The sequence below is a fragment of the Archocentrus centrarchus genome, chromosome 11 (genome assembly GCF_007364275.1).
Source record: "Archocentrus centrarchus isolate MPI-CPG fArcCen1 chromosome 11, fArcCen1, whole genome shotgun sequence".
Lineage (NCBI taxonomy): Eukaryota > Metazoa > Chordata > Actinopteri > Cichliformes > Cichlidae > Archocentrus > Archocentrus centrarchus.
The window spans coordinates 31,239,805-31,259,008 of record NC_044356.1 but is presented as its reverse complement, the minus strand read 5'-3'; the positions used below and the strand labels follow the sequence as shown (position 1 = coordinate 31,259,008).

The window sequence follows — 19,204 nt, the reverse complement described above, 5'->3', positions numbered from 1 at the left end:
CTTATATCCACATTTAATATATTTGATAGATGCTGAGGCCATGTCAGTGGCAGATTAACTCTAATCTCTTCATAATTTCTAGTCTTGAAGCAGTTCTTTGACCTGCATTTGATTCTGACCATGTGAAACAATAAATAATAAAGATTAAAGAGCAGAGAGTCATCCCTATCTTTAAGGAGAGATCATTTAAAACCATTTAAGATGATTGATCAAAGTCTGATTAATCAATTATTGGGCAATAAATGATTAAACTCTGATGGAGCCTCACAGCAGGCTGGAGTTTAGACACTGGTGTTGGCAGAGATGAAGCAGGTGGAGACTTGAATGAGGATCTCTGATTGTCCAGGATGAGGTGGAGATGGGGAGGAGGCGGGTCGCACCAATGAGAGTTTGAAAGGCAGAATGAAAGAAGAGCGCTGAGATTTAAAGCACACAGAACAGAAGCTGATTGGCTCGCAGAAGGAGGGCAAGAAGATGATTGGACTCAAGTAATGAGGACAGAATTGATCCTGACAGTGGAAGTGATGGTTTCAGAGATTTATCAATGCTGACGTTGTAATGTTGCAAAGATGGACTGAACTGTTAAATATACAGAGTATAAAGAGTTTAACAATAATTCAAACTTACAAGATTATCCACTGTGAACCTGAGGTCAAAGGTCATGACTAAGAATTTTCTAATACAATGTCATGAAATTTGTCTTAATTTTTTTGGCAAATCAATTAAAAGCAAAAATTAACAGGATCATGATCTCTGACAGTCAGTACACTTTTTCAAGTAATAAGCTCATCTTGATAAATGTTCATTCGTGTGTGTGTGTGTGTGTGTGTGTGTGTGTGTGTGTGTGTCAGTGAACTGTATCAGTCTCTGCAGTAGCTTCCAGCTGCAGCAGTCAGTTCACTTTCTGTTCAGTCTGACTGAGGGAGGTTTTTGTACGACTGTTTTTCACTGTGTGAACACCCACTGACTGTTAGGATAGTGCAAACTCAGACAGTAATAAACTGCTGCATCTTCAGCCTGGACTCCACTGATGGTCAGAGTGAAGTCAGAGTTTGATCCACTGCCTGTAAAACGAGCTGGAATCCCTGAATCTCTGCTGCTAGCAGTGTGAATTAGACGTTTGGGAGGTTTTCCATCTTTCTGTTGGTACCAGGCTAAATAGTGAGAGCTGCCAGATGCATAAACATTCTGACTGGTCCTACAGTTGATGTTCACAGATCCTCCCACAGCAGAGCTCACTGCTCCAGGCTGAGTCACTGTGTATTGTCCTCTGGACTCTGAGGATACAGAGACACAAACATAAAGCAGCTTGATGGTTTTGTCAGCTTCATTTCAGAGGGACAGATGTTGATAGAGGAGAGGAGTTTGATTCTCTGGACTTTACCTGTGAAGCAGCAGCAGAGGAGAGTCCAGATGAGGACGCAGATCAAAGTCATGTTTTTGATGAGGACGATTTCTGTGGCTTCTGTTGTGATGAAGGACAGCTGTCAGTCATCCAGTGTTCAACTCTCAGGACTATAAAGTCTCCCAGAGCACTGGAGCATGGTGCTGCTGATGCAAAGTGGCTCTCTATGGAAATGCTCTCACTGACTCACACAGGGATCAATATGATGATGCTGTTTATCAACACTGTAAACCAGGATAAATTGAATCTACTTAAAAAAAAAACTAAGGTAACTGAATCATTCATTTTCATCAGAATTCAAATGTTCAAAATACATTTTGTTGAGTTCTTTCTGAATGAATAATTTCATTTGCATTTCTTAATAAATATTTGCTTTCTTTGATCAACTGATAATTTATGAGATAATTGATTGTAAATAGGTTTCATATTATGTACAGAGACAGCTTTAAGCATATGAATGTGTAGTTTCAGTGTATTTTCTTGTTCTTGCATCTTTGGCTTCATCTACACTCATACAAACATTTTTTTAAATGTGAATTTTCAACTTTCATTTAGGAAAATATCACAATCCACATGAAAATCAGAAGGACGGCCCTCTACAGCTGGAGCAGCACACTGAGGCTCCCTACAGACCACTGGGGGAAGGTGGGCTCTGTGACCTGTGAGGCCACTCAGGGCTCCCACACTCTGGAGAAACCGATGTTCCCAGTCCTGCCCTGATTCAATCTGATCCCAGTTTTCCACTCCTGCTCTCAGTCTCACTCTTTAACAGCCTCACTCTGTAGCTTCATCATAATGTGTTCACTTACTTTCATCCAGCTGATGTGTTCAAGATTTTCAAATGATGATGTCAGTCTGGGTGGTAACCTGAACACAGGTGCAGAGCACAGTAATCAGGTTAAGAACAGGAAGTTTCTGTAACAGGTTAGACAGCAGTTTGTTCTTTTCCTTCAAGTGTGTGATCAGCAGGATGGAGACCTCAGACACACTCCACTACTGGAACACAAAAACACACTCACACAAATACACACTCACACAAAAACACACTCACAACAACAGGAGAGAGAGAGAGAAAGGGCGAGTCAGCCCAAGAGAGTCATTGACCATGTCAAATTAATATCTTTCATATATTTATTAATATTTATTGTATTTTACTTTACATTAAGAAGATCACATTAGTTAAATAAATACTGAAAAAGGAATAATTTAGTCTGTAATCACAGGTCATTTTAATGTTCATGTTATTGTGTATGAATGTGTAACTTTGATGCAAAAGTGCAAACTGCAGATAAAAGTTACTGCTGATGACTTTGTGAAAATTAAAAATGCTCTATATTTGGATTTAAACTAAATTATTCTGTATTAAATTACTAAATAAAATAATATAATTTAATTTTGTAGAGACAGTATTTCATAGTAATGCAGGGCAAATCTCATGAAGGAAGTTAGCATTGAAATGACCTTGAAAATAAAAACAAATATTTAAAAATCTCAATAATCAAAACTCAAGAAGAAGCCAGAAGCAAAACAGGACAAAATGTTGTCAGTGGGTTAAACTGATAAACTGCATGAAAAAGATAAAACTGAAATAAAAATATTATTGGTCTAATTTGATGTAAGAGGAAAAAAAATTATATAAAATGATTTTGACCTTTATATTACTCTCATTTCAGACGGATAGTTTTTGCTTTTAAATCAAGTTAAAAGTTTTATATTTTTAAAAATATGTAAAACAATCAACAAAACAATAGAATGAGTATCATTAAATGTAGAAAAAATATTTGTATGCATTTAGAAATAAACAGATTATAACTTGATGCTTTTTGTGCGACTGCAGCTGTCAGATCAGTTCCTCTCCAGCTGTCTGAGGTTTTTGTACGACGGGTTTTCACTGTGTGAACGGGTAGCTGTTGTGCTGCTGACAGTAATAAACTCCTGCATCTTCAGCCTGAACTCCACTGATGATCAGAGTGAAGTCGGTCTGAACTGCTGAAACGATCTGGAACTCCAGACTGACGGATTGTAGTATCATAGATCAGAAGTTTAGGAGCTTCTCCAGATTTCTGAAGGTACCAGTTTATGTCATCACCTATCAGTGTGCTGGATTTACACCTGATAGAGACAGTCTGTCCTGGAACAACAGACTGAGCTTCAGGAGTCTGAGTCAGGATGATTTCTCCTGATGAAACTGGAAACATGAGAAAGAGGAGAAGAGTTAATGAGACCAATCCAGCTTGGAGAAAGATGATCAACATCCAAAGAGAAGAGGATCATTTCTTTAACATGGAGAACAGATGGAAGAAGGTCAATGCTGCTGGTTTCAGTGTTTCTCCATCAGAGCAGAACATCATTGTGGTGAACCTGGCTGCATCCTGAAGCAAAGTTTTCACTGAGAGAGTCTCACCCTGAACAAGGAGCCCCAGGGTGGCCAGCAGGAGAGTCAGTGACATCATCATTGTGCTGCTGCTGCTGTGTGAGTGGCTGTGAAAGGCCTGGACAGCCTTTGATCAACACTGGCCTCTTAACAGCTGGGAGCAGAGAGGCAGGACACATATGCAAACACACAGAGTCAGTCAGCTGCAGCTGTCCTCAGTATAACATGCAGTGAACAGTGAGCACACAATTTAATCATTCATGACATCTAGTGGAGAAAAATATTGATTCTCACCAGTAAAAGAATGTCAGTTTATTCATGTTATTCTGCTACATTTAATACACATACTGAACTTCCCTCCACAACCTGCAGGACATTTACATCAAGCATTGCAGGTTCAGAGCTAAGAAGATCCTTAAACAGTCCAGACACTCCCTGCTCCCATCAGGTCGGCATTACTGCTGCCTGAGGACTGAGACTGAAAGGCTGAAGAAGAGTTTTAGTCCACAAGCTTTCCATCTGCTCAGCTCTGAGCTCCAAACTGGATGTTATGTAAAATGTAAATTATTCTATTCTGTTCTGTTTGAGTTGCACTGAACCATAAACTCATTAACAAAACTGCAATAAGATGCCCTCATGTAAATATCAGTGTCTAGAATTTTATATTTTTACCTTTTATTCATTTTTATATCTTATCTTATGATTGTTGTCTTTACATAACATGGGAATTGATGCTCTTACAATTTATGTGAAGAATTACAGGTTGAGGTCAAAAGTCATAAAGTTGATTAACTGGTACACTCACACTTTGTCTGAGCTTATAATGATACTGAATGGATGTTGTGAAGCTGCAATGGACAAAGTATTCAGATACATACTGACTAAAAATGACCTGTGTGTGTGTGTGTGTGTGTGTGTGTGTGTGTGTGTGTGTGTGTGTGTGTGTGTCCTCAGTGAACTGTATCAGTCTCTGCAGTAGCTTCCAGCTGCAGCAGTCAGTTCACTTTCTGTTCAGTCTGACTGAGGGAGGTTTTTGTACGACTGTTTTTCACTGTGTGAACACATACTGGCTGTTCAACCAGTGCAAACTCTTACAGTAATAAACTGCTGCATCTTCAGCCTGGACTCCACTGATGGTCAGAGTGAAGTCAGAGTTTGATCCACTGCCTGTAAAACGAGCTGGAATCCCTGATGCTCGAGCGCCAGTGTAGTAAATTAGCAGTTTAGGAATTTGTCCATCTTTCTGTTGGTACCAGGTGAAATAGGTCTTATAAACATCCTGATTGGTGCTACAGTTAATGGTCACAGATCCTCCCACAGCAGAGCTCACTGCTCCAGGCTGAGTCACTGTGATCTGTCCTCTGGACTCTGAGGATACAGAGACACAAACATAAAGCAGCTTGATGGTTTTGTCAGCTTCATTTCAGAGGGACAGATGTTGATAGAGGAGAGGAGTTTGATTCTCTGGACTTTACCTGTGAAGCAGCAGCAGAGGAGAGTCCAGATGAGGACGCAGATCAAAGTCATGTTTTTGATGAGGACGATTTCTGTGGCTTCTGTTGTGATGAAGGACAGCTGTCAGTCATCCAGTGTTCAACTCTCAGGACTATAAAGTCTCCCAGAGCACTGGAGCATGGTGCTGCTGATGCAAAGTGGCTCTCTATGGAAATGCTCTGACTCTGATAGTGTCTTGTGTCAAACACTTGATGATATTTATCAATGAATCAGTTTCTCAGAATGTTTAATCCAAAATATTTCAAAATGCATTTTCTAATATTAGTTTTTCTCTTGATAGGATATTTCTCCATTCCTCAATAAATATTGATCTTTGATTTGCCAGTTAATTAAATCTTCAGATCATTGGTTGGAAAAGTGTATTTTTTTCTTTCTTAGATCTTAGGTTACAACCACACATATATGAGTATCTTTTAAACTGAGAATTTTGTGCCTTTATTTTGAAAAACATCTCTGTCTACAGGAAAACAGTAGAAACTATGTAATGAGCATGCCCATGCAATATATGGCAATATGACCAAAACCATAAAGAAATGTTGGCCAATCAGAAACCTACAAACAATTAAACAGCACACAGTCTGATAACATAAAAAGATAAAGTTGCACAAATGTTACTTTAGCAAATCTGGCCCTAAATATTCTCATTCACTATAACACACTTTGCAGTGATTGCAGTGACTGCAACTCAGCATCAATTTGTTAAAATCAATTATTTCTCTTTTAAATTATTTTAAAAGTAGTTTTAGGATAACAGAACAACCACATGAGGCTGGAAAGACTCGAGTTGTCCTGATCTTTGTGTTTTCTGTGTTGTGATGTAGAGTGTAATAACTGCTCAGCATTGTTATCATTTTGACTTTTTCTGTGCACGAAAACACTGAACACAGAGAAAAGTTTTGATGCATTTGTGAAGTTTGAGCAGTTTTGTGAATGTCGGCTGAACATTAAGTTCATTGTTTAAAGTTTGAGAAGTGCAGAAACTTTAAAGATATGAATCTTATCTGTGGTGGAAACACTGTCAAATGTACATAATAATAATGTTGGGCTGTGTTTCATTAGTTTTTATTTTAAAATTACACTCTTATTATATTATTAAATGATACAAACAATCCTTCATGTTGTTGAGTTTGTTTGTCTCAGAGTCAGAGAGCCGTGTCTCTGTGCAGTCAGAGGTTTTTGTACGGCGGCTCAGTGAGTTTGTATCACTGTGGTGGACGTTTGGTGGAGGAACCAGACTGGATGTTGGAAGTAAGTCAGTCTTAGAACTCTTTGATTTCTTTTTCTTTTCATTCCTTTCATTTCCTTTAATATTCAGCATGTAGGAAACTTTTCATGTTCGTGATTCATTATTTTAGAAACATTTTTGCTCTGAGAAACAAAGTCAGCTTTGGAAATGTAGATTCAAAACTTTCTTTCTTTCTTTCTTTCTTTCTTTCTTTCTTTCTTTCTTTCTTTCTTTCTTTCTTTCTTCTTTCTTTCTTTCTTTCTTTCTTTCTTTCTATAATAATCATTTGTTGTCAGACTCGTCATGTTTGCTTTGTTTCACTGAAACTGTGAAGTTTGAAGTTTAAACTCTGATGTTTTTATCGTGTCAGATGTTTCAAAGTTAGTTTGGAATTATGTGAACTGTTCAGTAACATTTGAAACCTCTATGAAGAACATTTGATGCTGATGAGTAGTTGTTCTTGTTTCCACTCATTCCTTCAGTCAGTGAGCATATTACTCCAGTTTAGCTTCTCTTCACTGGCTTGCTGTCAATATTAGGATTCATTTGAAGATTTTATTGATGGTTTTTAAGCTCTGAATGTGCTGGCACCTTTTTTCATGTTCTCACTCCTGTCAGAGCACTGAGGTCTGCTAATCAGATCATCCTCAATATTCCAAGATTTAGACTTAAACATAGAGCTGACCGAGCTTTTCCAGTCGCTGCCCCGAGTCTCTGGAATGCCTTACCATTTCATATTAGAGCTGCCCGAACAGTTTCTACCTTTAAGTCTTTGCTCAAGACTCATTTCTACTCTCAGGCCTTTAATTGCAGATAAATGTGTTTTGTTTTTTAATGTGTGTTATTTTTGCTGCCTGTGAAGCTCTCTGGTTGTTTAATGTTGGTCAAACTGTGATGATTCTCTCTGTGCTGATGTGCATGAGAGCTTTCTTAAAGGAAGTGAAACAATGTGTGAGTGAGTGACTGATGGAGCAGAAAAACATCTGGCAGAAACTTCTTCAAGGAGAACATCAAGTTGTGGTTCCTGTGCTCTAAGCTGATTGGTGTCTCCTAGGTGATGTGCGCCCCGCCCTGAAGGTGCTGGGTCCCTCCAGTGAGGAACTGCAGCAGGGGAAGGCCACGCTCATGTGTCTGGCCAACAAGGGCTTCCCCTCAGACTGGAGGCTGTCCTGGAAGATGGACGGCAGCAGTGGCAGCATCAGCTGGGAGGAGAGCAGGAGCCCTGTGGTGATGGAGAAGGACGGCCGCTACAGCTGGAGCAGCACCCTGACACTCCCTGCAGACCAGTGGATGAAGGTGGGCTCTGTGACCTGTGAGGCCACCCAGGGCTCCCAGGCTCTGGTCTCAGAGACACTGAGGAGAGACCAGTGTTCCCAGTCCTGATGAGGCTCACTGATCCTGCTCTCTGTTTACAGTCTGTGCTGTAACTCTTTCTGTCTGTTTCTCTTTCTTCTCAGATCAAATAAAATTCAAATATTTTCATCTGATAATGTCAAAAATATGTTTTAAGATAATAAAGATGTTTTTGTTTTAAGCAAAACTGTTTCCAAGTAAACTGTTTGTTTAGTGTGAATCTGAAATAGCTCTACACTCAACAGCTTAAAAGTTGGACACATGAGAAACTCACACCTATTTATTATTTTAAACACAAAGAAATGACACAGCAGGAGAGCAAAGAAGTGAGCGATGAAACAAACATAACAATAATGTTGCTGTTTAAACATCTACAGTTAACAATAACAAGGAGACTCCATCTGTTTAAGAACTTCATGTGATGATTGAAAGCTTCATGTTAGCTACATGATGGAAGCTGGTCCCAGAAATCTAAAAACACAGTTTAATTTAAATAAAACTCTGAAAAAATATGGTTTTAAAATTGTAGAAATGTATAAGCTAAGGTTTCAGTTTCATATGTAATAAAATGATAAAATCAAAACAATAAGAAGTGAATCAGTTCTTATTTTTTGTAACAGATTACTTGAAATAAAAAAAATGGATATAAAACAAAAGACATTTTCAAATATAAGCTGACTTCTTTGTTAATATTGGTCATAAAATATAAATGATCATCTCTAATATTAAAATAAATAAATCAAATTGTTATGTATTTATTCAGTAGAAATGAATAAAAAAAAGAAAACTTTTTTGAAAGGCTGTAGTAAAGCTGATTGAACCTAAACCTTTATTGTATCATCAAAGTATGAACATCAGCATCATTGATCATCATGAATATCAATATGCAGCCTGTCCTGGACATAATTTGGACTTTACAATCACACTCTTGTCCTTTTGTGCAATTACAATAAAAGTAATGAAAATAATTTTAATATTGGTCTGTCTTCAGTTAAACAATGTGATGTTGTGAGCCAAAGGTTTTCTAATGTGTTTTCTAATTTGTTTTCTAAATTGTTGAATATGAAAACAGTGCTGCTGCTGTCAGATCAATAAAAAGAGATAGAAACATGTATAACAATGTAAATCGAGCAGCTCAGAAACACAGATTGTTCCATTACCTTCAAGTGTTTCATTTACCTTTGAGCAAAATGTGTTACTTACAGCATTTTGCTCAAACTCATGAATGAATGTCTTCAAATTCCTAAGATTATCAACTGTGAACCACAGGTTAAAGGTCAGAATTTTCTCATACAATGTCATGTGGCTTGTCTTAATTTTTTGGCAAATCAATAAAAGAAAAAAATTAACAGGATCATGATCTCTGACAATCAGTAAGTTTTTAAAGTGATTAACTTGTCTTGATAAATGTTCATTCGTGTGTGTGTGTGTGTGTGTGTGTGTGTGTGTGTGTGTGTGTGTGTGTGTGTGTCCTCAGTGAACTGTATCAGTCTCTGCAGTATCTTCCAGCTGCAGCAGTCAGTTCACTTTCTGTTCAGTGTGACTGAGGGAGGTTTTTGTACGACTGTTTTTCACTGTGTGAACACATACTGACTGTTCAACCAGTGCAAACTCTGACAGTAATAAACTGCTGCATCTTCAGCCTGGACTCCACTGATGGTCAGAGTGAAGTCAGAGTTTGATCCACTGCCTGTAAAACGATCTGGAGTCCCTGAATATCGACTGCTAGTGTAGTAAATAAGCAGTTTGGGAATTTGTCCATCTTTCTGTTGGTACCAGGCTAAATAGTTTCTATAAACATCCTGACTGGTCCTACAGTTGATGGTCACAGATCCTCCCACAGCAGAGCTCACTGCTCCAGGCTGAGTCACTGTGATCTGTCCTCTGGACTCTGAGGATACAGAGACACAAACATAAAGCAGCTTGATGGTTTTGTCAGCTTCATTTCAGAGGGACAGATGTTGATAGAGGAGAGGAGTTTGATTCTCTGGACTTTACCTGTGAAGCAGCAGCAGAGGAGAGTCCAGATGAGGACGCAGATCAAAGTCATGTTTTTGATGAGGACGATTTCTGTGGCTTCTGTTGTGATGAAGGACAGCTGTCAGTCATCCAGTGTTCAACTCTCAGGACTATAAAGTCTCCCAGAGCACTGGAGCATGGTGCTGCTGATGCAAAGTGGCTCTCTATGGAAATGCTCTGACTCTGATAGTGTCTTGTGTCAAACACTTGATGATATTTATCAATGAATCAGTTTCTCAGAATGTTTAGTCCAAAATATTTCAAAATGCATTTTCTAATATTAGTTTTTCTCTTGACAGGATATTTCTCCATTCCTCAATAAATATTGATCTTTGATTCGCCAGTTAATTAAATCTTCAGATCATTGGTTGGAAAAGTGTATTTTTTTCTTTCTTAGATCTTAGGTTACAACCACACATATATGAGTATCTTTTAAACTGAGAATTTTGTGCCTTTATTTTGAAAAACATCTCTGTCTACAGGAAAACAGTAGAAACTATGTAATGAGCATGCCCATGCAATATATGGCAATATGACCAAAACCATAAAGAAATGTTGGCCAATCAGAAACCTACAAACAATTAAACAGCACACAGTCTAATAACATAAAAAGATAAAGTTGCACAAATGTTACTTTCTTTAGTAAATCTGGCCCTAAATATTCTCATTCACTATAACACACTTGCAGTGATTGTGTAACGGATTGAAACAAATTTTGTGTTAAAACAGAGACCCCCTCTATTTTTTTTAAATATACTAATGTGTATTTCTTAAGTCAGAGGCACAAAATGTATGTCACCAATAGGGGGTGCTATTGCATTACTGTGGAGACTAGAGGGCCGATACGCAGCCGCAGCGTCAGAATTAAACGAGCTGGTGGCCTGTTGTCATCGTCTCCTCTCCGTCTTTTCCACAGGTAAGCGATCAAAGTTCTTTTAGTGATCCAAACCTTGTTCTAAAGTTATCTTAATGAGTGTGGAGTTATGTACAAACGTTTTGAATAAGATGGGAATGTTTAAGTGTGTTTTAGTGTGGGAAAGAGTTGTATTTGCCAGTAAGGCAGGCAGCTTCATTTCTATCGCAAGTCCGCCATTGCTCGGGGCTAGAGGAGACAGTAGTAAAAGAAGTTGCTGTTAGGCACTATACAAGCGGTTGTGATTTACAGAAGTGCCTTTAATAAGATGAGGTCAGTTTGGATTATATTGTGTATGATTACTCTCTGACTTTAGGGCGAAGTCAGACCGCCATGTTAAGTCTTTTCAGTGTGTTACCCGCCATCAGGCATACTTCCGGTTATGGGGCTAATAAGCTCTTGGGGGTGTGTTTGGGGGTGTGTGCGTGGGTGTGTTATACTGGAAGTGAGGTAAAGCTACGAAAGCTGTCTGAAGCAGCATCATAGAGTGGGTTAAGCTATATTACAGTCAAATCGAAGTAAGCTATTGTACAAATGGAAATACAAATGGTTTGTTTACATTATTTTGTTACAATTTATTACTGTCCTGTTTGAAATGTGCATTATTTGGGCGTTATGTATCATATTATTTGCACTTTATGAACAAGTTATTTGTCTACTGTAGTCTTGGTTTATTACTAATAATTATTGAAGTTGTTTTTATATCATTTGATGTTTATTGTAAGCAATGAGTTTGGTTTTTCTCATGATGTGAGAATTAAATGAGCTGGTGGCCTGTTGTCATCGTCTCCTCTCCGTCTTTTCCACAGCCACTGCATTAATTCTCACCCGCGGGCAACACAGCCTGACCTCAGCTGTGTGCCGCTTGCTACCGCCCAGCTTCCCCTAGGGCTGGCGCCGGTAACAATTGCAGTGACTGCAACTCAGCATCAATTTATTAAAATCAATTATTTCTCTTTTAAATTATTTTAAAAGTAGTTTTAGGATAACAGAACAACCACATGAGGCTGGAAAGACTCGAGTTGTCCTGATCTTTGTGTTTTCTGTGTTGTGATGTAGAGTGTAATAACTGCTCAGCATTGTTATTATTTTGACTTTTTCTGTGCACGAAAACACTGAACACAGAGAAAAGTTTTGATGCATTTGTGAAGTTTGAGCAGTTTTGTGAATGTCGGCTGAACATTAAGTTCATTGTTTAAAGTTTTAGGAAGTGCAGAAACTTTAAAGATATGTATCTTATCTGTGGTGGAAACACTGTCAAATGTACATAATAAAAATGTTTGGCTGTGTTTCATTAGTTTTTGTTTTAAAATTACACTCTTATTATATTATTAAATGATACAAACAATCCTTCGTGTTGTCGAGTTTGTTTGTCTCAGAGTCAGAGAGCCGTGTCTCTGTGCAGTCAGAGGTTTTTGTACGGCGGCTCAATGAGTTTGTATCACTGTGGTACACGTTTGGTGGAGGAACCAGACTGGATGTTGGAAGTAAGTCACATTTAAAACTGTTTTATTTAAGTATTTTTTTTTATCTTAATTATATTTTACTTGTCCGCTGGTAATAGCAGAAAACATAAGTATAAATTTTGTAAATTTAAGAATATGTACTGCATTCCCAATGAAACAATCTGGATTAGAAATGGATATTAGAAAAAGATTTTAATTATTTTGAAACATTAGAATAATCCAGAGATTTAATTTTTTATTTATGATTTTAATGGTTGAATCTTGAGGGTTTGCAGGTTTAGTTCAGTCAGTCAGAGTCAGAGAGCCGTGTCTCTGTGCAGTCTGCAGAGGAAGCAGACATCAAGTTAGAAGTTTATTCTGTTTTCCTATCAAATTGTTTCATTTTATTAATTTATATATTTCTTTTCTGACTTGTGAATGAGAGAAACATAATTTCACAAACAAATTGTTGCTGATATTTTTCATCATGCTCTTTTGTCATGGAGGGTAATTCAGATCAGCTCTGTCAAAACATTTTGTCTGAATTTTGGTCAAATTAAAATTTAATCTTGATAAAAATAATCTTTATTTGTAGAAAATACAAAGATAAGATAATATTTTTAGTCTCTCAAATATTTTTTAAATTTTGTTTAAATTTATGTGAACTTAGATACACATGAACAACATTTCATATTGCTGAATATATTTTCTATACTTGTTTCCACTGAACAGTGATGTGAGGTCATGTATGAGTTTGATGATTTTAAACTTGTTTTTGTACATTTTGCTAGTTTGAACATATTTCAGGTCAAACTGTGATGATTCTCTCTGTGCTGATGTGCATGAGAGCTTTCTTAAAGGAAGTGAAACAATGTGTGAGTGAGTGACTGATGGAGCAGAAAAACATCTGGCAGAAACTTCTTCAAGGAGAACATCAAGTTGTGGTTCCTGTGCTCTAAGCTGATTGGTGTCTCCTAGGTGATACTCGTCCCATCCTGACAGTGCTGCCCCCCTCCAGTGAGGAGCTGCAGCAGGGCAATGCCACAATCACATGTCTGGCCAACAAGGGCTTCCCCTCAGACTGGAGGCTGTCCTGGAAGATGGACGGCAGCGGCAGCATCACCTGGGAGGAGAGCAGGAGCCCTGTGTTGCTGCACAAGGACGGCCTCTACAGCTGGAGCAGCACCCTGAGGCTCCCTGCAGACCAGTGGGGGAAGGTGGGCTCTGTGACCTGTGAGGCCACCCAGGGCTGCCAGACTCTGGTCTCAGAGCCACTCAGGAGAGACCAGTGTTCCCAGTCCTGACCTGCCTCAGTGTGATGTTGTTTTTACTGCTCAGTCTGCACTCTGTAACTGTCTATCTTCTATTATAACAAATAAAGACTAAAACAGTTTCTTTCTCACAACAACAACATTTGTGGTTTCAGATAATAAAGATGTTTTGCAAAGTAAATTTAAATCAGGCATTTAACTTTATTCAGAATTTACAAATCTGCACACACCTGATGAATATATTTACAAGCGTTTAGTCCAACATGAAGTCTTTATGTTACACTGGTTGAACAATATAACACAGGCTGAAAGGAGCATTAAGAAGATGAGCATTCAGAGAAAAGATGAAAAAATGAAAGGATGATTGTACCAGTTATTTCTGTTTATTTAAATTTCCATGAAGGTGTGTGTGTGTGTGTGTGTGTCCGTGCATGCGTGCGTGTGTGTGTGTGTGGTAGCTTGGTGTTGTTTTGGCGCAGCTGTAGGAGAAGAGAAGAGGCATGACCAAGACTGATCTTGGTATCTATAACTGGTCCACTTTTTTTTCCCACCAATCCATCCAATTCACAGCTTTTTTCTTTAATTATTTACTTTTTATAAATTAAACAAAAAAACATGAGACTGTTGAGTAAAATCTCAACTTATGATTTAGGCCCCGTTTCCACGATGCCGTTTCCACTGCCGTTTCAGCCTTGCGTTTACACGATAGCGTTTCAGAAACGATCTGTGTTTACACGATGACGTGAAATGATGAAAATGATATAGTTCCCATGCCAGGCCACAAGTTAGCGTTGGTTTTCTCTTTGCAAAGCTTGTTTACGCAAGACTGGCATGAGTGCAGTGACACAGTAGGAAGCGCTGCAAATTGTTCATTACTTACAAAACGGCCAATGTGAGAGGTTTTGTGTGGACTGACGATGAGGTTGGATCGCTGGTGCACACAACGCTGAATTACAAAACGGTAAAAACACAAGAAAAGGATAAGAAGCACTCGTGAATCCACGAGTACTGTTTATCAATTTGCGCATACGCGGAAAACTGTGGCCGTCGCAACCATAGTGCGCATGTGCGAGTCACCCATTTTCAAATCACTGGTTTCAAGCGTGTAAATGGAAGGAATGGAAAAATGATTACATATCAAATCATAATTGATGTGGCTTATCCTAACATAAAACAAGAAAGAAAGAAACAAACATGATAAGCAGACTGTAAAAATTAAACTGTCTTTGTGCTGTAACAACAGATTTACCTTCAGGCACAGCGAAGATGACTATGGAGGCAAGTCCTCCAATCAGAAGGGTTGCTATAGCAAAATGCAACTAGAATACTGACAGGGACTATAGTCCCCATCAGTACTCTAGCTGCAGCATTTTGGATCAGCTGAAGGCTTGAATTACAATAGTCCAGCCTAGTAATAAATACATGAATTAGCTTTAGCGCATCACTCTAAGACATGTTTCTAATTTTAAAGATATTGCACAAATACAGGAAAGCAGCCCTACATATTTGTTTAATATACACATTGAAGGACATATCCTGGTCAAATGTGACTCCAAGATTGCTCACAGTCTTACTGGAGGCCAAAGTAATGCCATCCAGAGCAAGTGGTTAGACACAATGTTTCTAATAGCATATTATAATAACAAAGAGGAACCTAACGAAATAATTTTGGTTTGTGTGAACATAACACATTTTAGCTCAGTGAATAAGCACACTGGTAAACAGGGAAGATGAGCTTCCAAACCTGAGAGGCCCCTTGCTGGAATTCTCCTACATGTTTACCAGAGAAACATGCATGCAATTTCACATAGGCGTGTCAGACACTACAGTATCTGAGTATTAAAAATAATTCAATGAAATGCAAGTTTTGCTGTGCCTTTGCTGGAATTTGTTCTATTTCTTAAAAATGTGACTTTCAGATGTTTTTTTTTTTTTTTTTTAAGCCTGACACTTCTTCATTTGTCCTCGACTTGTCCAGTTTCCTCATTTTTTCAAGAAGGCACTGAACACCATGCTGAGATTGTTGTTGTTGTTGAAAAATACAATTTTATTCCTGTCAAACTCCATTATTTTCATAGTTTAAGCTAAAAATATGGGGACAGATTGTATTGTTTTTTTGCGACAGTCTGCTAGTCCCTTCAGTTTGGATACCGAAAGCATCCACTCAGACGGCTTTTGCATGCAACAATGTTATCAAGCAAGCAGGCTAAGGTCAACCAGCAGCCAGATCAGCCCCAGATCAGCCCCAGATCAGCCCCAGAGGTTAGTTAACCTCACTCATAAGACAGCTCATAATAATACGAATTATAATAATCAGGTTTTTAGATCACAAAAATCAATGTTAAAAATGCTTTTCAAAAATGCGCAATACACATAATAAAATGCAAACTGAAAAAATTTAAAAATAATGAAATACACGACTGTGATGGCCACTGGGCTGGCCTTGTTTTTTTATTGCTGGTGTCTACCTTTTTCAGGTAACTACTGGGTGGAGCCCACCCAATTTCAGATGCAGCACACCTGAGCATGTCAAGCTCAGGTGCACTTTAAAGCAGCCCAGCCTGAACCTGCGGGAGACTCCTTTTTGGTCCTCTTGGAGGCTGCTTGGCTGACAAAGTGTTTTGGTACATTCTCACTCATACATCCTCTAAGCATTCAGACATGGGATGCACACTGATGTGCTGACAATCATTCTTTATCTTTTTTTTTTTTAATTGTCAAATTAATGTTTCGGTAAGCTGTAATTGGTCAAATAATATTTTGTTTTAACACAGCAGCAAATTGTAACTTTAAAGTCTAAGTAACAATTAATGAATGAAACTCTGAAGTCATACAACAAGAGTCTTTATCTAAATGGGCATTTTTTCTATGCATCCCTTCATGCTGATATTTTATGTTAGACTGATACAGCTCTGTTCCTAAATAAACCTCTGTAAAACACACATGTGGAAATGCTGGAAGATGTTTATGGTTCTTATCAGCTTTGCAGAGTCTAAATGCTGCTTTTACTCATGTTCCTAAGTCCTGATGAATATACTGATGTCCTGCTATGAACAGAATTTAATTCTGGACACTGACAAAGCAAAGAATTTCCAATGTAGCAGATATGAAGCAATGTTAACATTTATTCAATTCAAAACAATACAATACAATTCAATTCAGTTCAGTTAATTCAATTTAATTCAATCCAATTCAATTTCATTTGTATAGCACCATATCAACAGTAAATTGCCAGATCCTCCAGTTTAAACTCCCAGAGCCTTCAAAGGAAACAAAACAGGTTTTATGTCAGCATTTACACTTCATCACAGACTATCAGGTGTGAGCTGGATGCTCTGTAGGTGTCTCAGTAACTCACTGCTCTCTAAATGTCTTTCTGCTCTCCTCCACCAACAGGTTACTCATATCTTCTGCAGTGATGTGAGGTGGGATCTGATTTTTTTTCGCTGCAGTCTGAGGAACTCCCTCATTATTGCACACTGTTTTGCAGACTTCAACATATTTGATGTCAGTTTGGTGTCATTCTCCCTGCTGTTTTTGATCCAGCTCTAGTGGTGGAGTTGAACGCAGTCTCCAGGAGAGTGACCGGGCAAGAGAAGTACCCCACACTTCAGCTCTCTGACAGAGACACTGGAGAGAGATTTGGGCTTGAATACAGAGAGCCAGGCTGCCGCCCAGTCCCTCTGAACTGGGACAAACACAAAACCCTGAAGAGAGATGAACCAGCTGCCCTTCTGCCTCCATCCTCTCTACAGAAACCTGTGTCTGCCCTTTAAGTTTCTCCTCCAAGTTCCTCCTCCAGCTTGGCACCATCACTGACCCACTCTATGCTGATGTACTTTTAAAGCAGGAGACACCATCAGAAGACCTACAACAGCTATGGGTAAGTTAACTTAATGGTTATGTCAAGCAATTCTGGATAATCAATATTATTATTATTATTATTATTATTATTAATGCATTACATTATAAATGAGCTATATGAGCCATATGAGCTTAATGTTTCTCAGAAATCTCTGATGCCCTTCCTCTGCCCACGCGGTCCTCACCAAGGAGTGCCTGCACTGGACCTATAAAAACAGGTGGACGGGTTTTTGTGCTGGACCACACACGCTGGACATCACCCATGAAAGAGGCAATTGATGACTTGTTGCAAAAGCGCCATGGGAAGAAGGGCCTCCTAAAGCTTGTAGATCAAGATTATGCAAGCATGGTCCACCGTTCTGCGATGGATCCCAACAGCTTGCTGCATCCCACATCCAAGCTGCACATATCTGGCTACATGAAGCACTTGGGCAAACTTCTGAACACAAGTTCTTTGAACACAAGCCCAGAAAAACTTGTCCAGACGCAGCAGCTCTGGCATCCTTTAACAGAAGGAGTGAGACAGTTTGTGTTCCTGTGGTCACTATCGAGCCAGCTGTCTTCAACCCACCACCTCCTCCTCCCTTGTCTACACCTCTCATACAAGACTCAATGTTAGTCAGTGGTGGTAGTTTTGATCATCATGCAAATGTATTGTTTACAATATTGGGAAAACTTGCAGTCACCCGAGACCAGTGCCGGCCCGAGGCATAGGCGACAGATGCTGCCTCCAGACCACCAGGGGCCCCCAAGCTCACCCACAGTTGTCATGAAACTTTTTTCTATACACATGCCAATGTCCTAAACGAAATAAGAGGCTATTCCAATTGTCCAGATTTGTACAATTATGACAATACAAATTTAATGAACAGGCCACACTGACTTCCTGTGTCAGCGTGCATTCAGGTAGTTTGGGCAGGCATCTGCATCAGCAGTTGTGACCTGATGGTCTGTCAGTTACATTTCAAGCTGGAATTCACTGAGCTCCTGAGAGCAACCCATTCTCTCACGAATGTAGAAACCAGTCTGCATGCCCAGGTGCTTGGTTTATACACCTGTGGAAGTGACTGGAACACCTGAATTCAATGATCTGGATGGGTGAATGAATACTTTTGGCACTATTCGATTCCGTGACTTTTGTCTAGCTTACGCTCACATCTACAGCCAGTTTAGAATCACCAATAAACCCTTCATGTATGACTTACTGTGGGAAACATTTCTTCTTGCCGTTATGCAACAGTGCTGCCCCCTCCAGCACAGGCATGGCACCATCAGGAGGTCTCAGAGAATACGTGCTTGGGGTGACATCTAGTGTGAATGATAAAATGGTGCATTTATGACTTGCATGGGTGTGAATGTAGTTATTGTGCCTGCACACTAAATGTGAATACTGCAACTGCACATGGCTATGCACGTTGAAGAATGTGTCCTCTGTTTAACATTTGTAATTTATTGATAAATATTTAAGAAATAAAAATAATATTCTTTGACTGTCTAAGGTGTTAGGAAAAATATTGACTGAATCTAATGCTGAAAATGTCCCAAGAATGAAGCCAATAAAGAAATGAGTAAGAAGAGTGCTTTTTAATTATTATTTTTTAATAATAAGTATTATTATTTTTGTCTGGAAGATTTTGCAAGCAGATGTGATCTGAATGTACTGTTGTGCCAGACATATTTGCTCTTCCAAGATGAGCTGTATAGATTCTCTATTGGCTCGTCTTGTTAATGTTTGTCTTTTTATTTTATTTATTTATTTGTGTCACCCCCCCCCCCCCCCCCCCCCCCCCCCCCCCCCCCCCCCCCCATACATGATTATG

At 38.9% G+C, this 19,204-nt stretch overlaps 1 pseudogene and 4 gene segments (V, D, J or C); 2 read left to right on the top strand and 3 right to left on the bottom strand.

The window, feature by feature from the left end:
- Nucleotides 1-2,664: 2,664 nt before the first annotated feature.
- Nucleotides 2,665-3,883, bottom strand: LOC115788020 (Ig kappa chain V region GOM-like; annotated as a pseudogene).
- A 944-nt stretch (nucleotides 3,884-4,827) lies between these two features.
- Nucleotides 4,828-5,307, bottom strand: LOC115787715 (Ig kappa chain V region 3381-like). The segment is given in 2 exon segments: nucleotides 4,828-5,147; nucleotides 5,255-5,307. Coding segments are annotated over 2 exon segments (372 nt in total).
- A 1,125-nt stretch (nucleotides 5,308-6,432) lies between these two features.
- On the top strand, nucleotides 6,433-8,012 carry LOC115788021 (Ig kappa-b4 chain C region-like). The segment is given in 2 exon segments: nucleotides 6,433-6,542; nucleotides 7,574-8,012. A coding segment is annotated over 1 exon segment (258 nt).
- A 1,431-nt stretch (nucleotides 8,013-9,443) lies between these two features.
- LOC115787714 (Ig kappa chain V region 3381-like) lies at nucleotides 9,444-9,926 on the bottom strand. The segment is given in 2 exon segments: nucleotides 9,444-9,763; nucleotides 9,871-9,926. Coding segments are annotated over 2 exon segments (372 nt in total).
- A 2,223-nt stretch (nucleotides 9,927-12,149) lies between these two features.
- On the top strand, nucleotides 12,150-13,712 carry LOC115787713 (Ig kappa-b4 chain C region-like; the record flags this gene model as incomplete). The annotated part of the segment is given in 2 exon segments: nucleotides 12,150-12,291; nucleotides 13,228-13,712. Coding segments are annotated over 2 exon segments (468 nt in total), but the record flags the coding sequence as incomplete, so codon positions are not given.
- Nucleotides 13,713-19,204: the final 5,492 nt, after the last annotated feature.